At 57.0% G+C, this 1,780-nt stretch overlaps 1 protein-coding gene across 1 annotated transcript in view; it reads left to right on the top strand.

Annotated features, from left to right (window-relative positions):
- The window catches only part of LOC100543419 (immunoglobulin superfamily containing leucine-rich repeat protein 2-like), a 9,120-nt gene that overhangs the window by 3,166 nt on the left and 4,174 nt on the right, over window positions 1-1,780 (top strand). The window contains exon 2 of the mRNA XM_031555205.1: window positions 1,548-1,744. Within this exon, the coding sequence (XP_031411065.1) occupies window positions 1,548-1,744 (197 nt within the window). The remainder of the gene's footprint in view (window positions 1-1,547; window positions 1,745-1,780) is intronic.

Below are 1,780 nucleotides of genomic sequence, written 5' to 3'. Positions count from 1 at the left end.
AGAGAGCCGCGGGCGCCTTTCTGCGCCCTTCTGTCTGTGAAAGATTCAATAAAAGGGATTGAAAGCGCACCCGCCTCCGTGCTTGTTTGGAGGGGTGGGGGATTGTAGCCGGCCCCCCTCCCCACCAACTCCCTCCGGTGCCCCCCGGTGCCCCTCCGGCTCGGCGTGTGGAGGTGGGAGATGGCGTGGGGCTGTGTCCTGCAGCTCTGGGAGGACGCAAAGCTGCCTACGCGTGCCTATTTCTGTGCCTAGAGTGTGTAGGAGCACAGGGTATATTTATCTATAGGCACGTATCTAAAACATACAGACATACACGCACCCTATATATATACACGTCCAAGCTGTAGACACCCATTTGTACACTCAGTCCATACACGCCACATGAATAAACCTAAACGTATCACACGTACAAAAATACAGCAAACCAAATATATATTATACACTCTGAAGGCACTCCCTATATAGATACACACTATATAAAAATGCAAACAATATTTTCACGGGGCCCTACACGTGTGCCCCTACATGGACGCATCCCGGCACCACGTTGCCACCCCGAGTCCCCAAATGTCCCCACTCCCAACCCCGTGAAGGTGCCCGGTGCCATCGGACTGGATTTATGAACGTGGAGCTCCCCGCTCTCGCCCCACGGCTGATTTAAGTCCACGATTACATGGTGAAGATTTAACGCTGCCTTTGATTGCCTTTCTTATCTGGAGCTGCGCTTGCAGCCGACCTCGCCCATATGAAGGGGATCGGGGAGAAGCACAAGGGAGGGAGGAAGAGCAGCCCACAGCTCCCGGTGCCCACAAACTGGGAGCCAGGCACCCCGAGCCCACCCACCATCCATCCGTACCCCCATCCTCCCTCAGCCACGCGTTTCTCCAGCTCCGGAGCGCGGCATTCTATTTTAAGTCCGGCTCTGCTAGCTCTGCATCTTTCTCCTACGGCACGGGAAGAAGGCAAACAAAGCACCGAGGGGGCAGGCGGAGGAGTTTTCCCCCCCGAATCTCCCAAATCTTCGTAGTTCGAGGCTCTGCTACGGCAGCCCAGGTGTTTGCCGCAGCTTTTAAAAACATGTGTAAAGCAGGAAGCCCCCTCACCCCGCCCCGCGGAGACAAATCCCCATCTGCGGATGCACTTTAATTGAGTTTCATGCCTAGGAATACACGAGGAATAGAAAAAGAACAATCATTCCTGCCTCCCTTTAATTAGGGGGTAATAGATTTCCCCGCCTAACGCATCTACTGGGAATCTGGCTGCAACGAGCTGCCTCCCGGTGCTGGATTGCTCCCAGATTTGCTCCTTTTCGGGAGGGTGCTCATTAGCACCAGGTACCCGCAGGCATAAGGTCGGAGCTCGGCATCCCCCCCGCATCCCATGGACGTTTCTCCAGGCCGGTGCCGCCCCGAAAGGGTTAACGGGGCTCAGCGGGGTGGTTTGCCCCTTCCTAAGGCATTAACCCTTAGCCGTGCCACCAGCCCCGGGTGGAGCGGGACGTGCCCGTGGGTGACCACATGCTCATCCCAGGGTGGTGTCGCAACCAGATCAAAAACCCGAGGGAAAGGCTGAACGGCAGCTCCGAACCTCGGCTGGGCGCCCGCAGTTCTGTGAGTTTGACCCCGATATCATGCGGGACAAGGGTGGAGGGGAAGGTCCCGCTGCGAGCCCCCCAGTGACCCGCTCCGATCCCGCTAATCCCATCCCCCGTACTATTTTTAACCCCGCTCACGGCTTCGGTTGTGTCAGCGCAGGCAGCAGAGAGCTGGAGCTCCGCACT

The sequence above is a fragment of the Meleagris gallopavo genome, chromosome 12 (assembly GCF_000146605.3).
Source record: "Meleagris gallopavo isolate NT-WF06-2002-E0010 breed Aviagen turkey brand Nicholas breeding stock chromosome 12, Turkey_5.1, whole genome shotgun sequence".
NCBI classification, from domain to species: Eukaryota; Metazoa; Chordata; class Aves; order Galliformes; family Phasianidae; genus Meleagris; species Meleagris gallopavo.
Note: the sequence above shows the minus strand (reverse complement) of the source record. Positions and strands in the feature narration are given on the sequence as shown.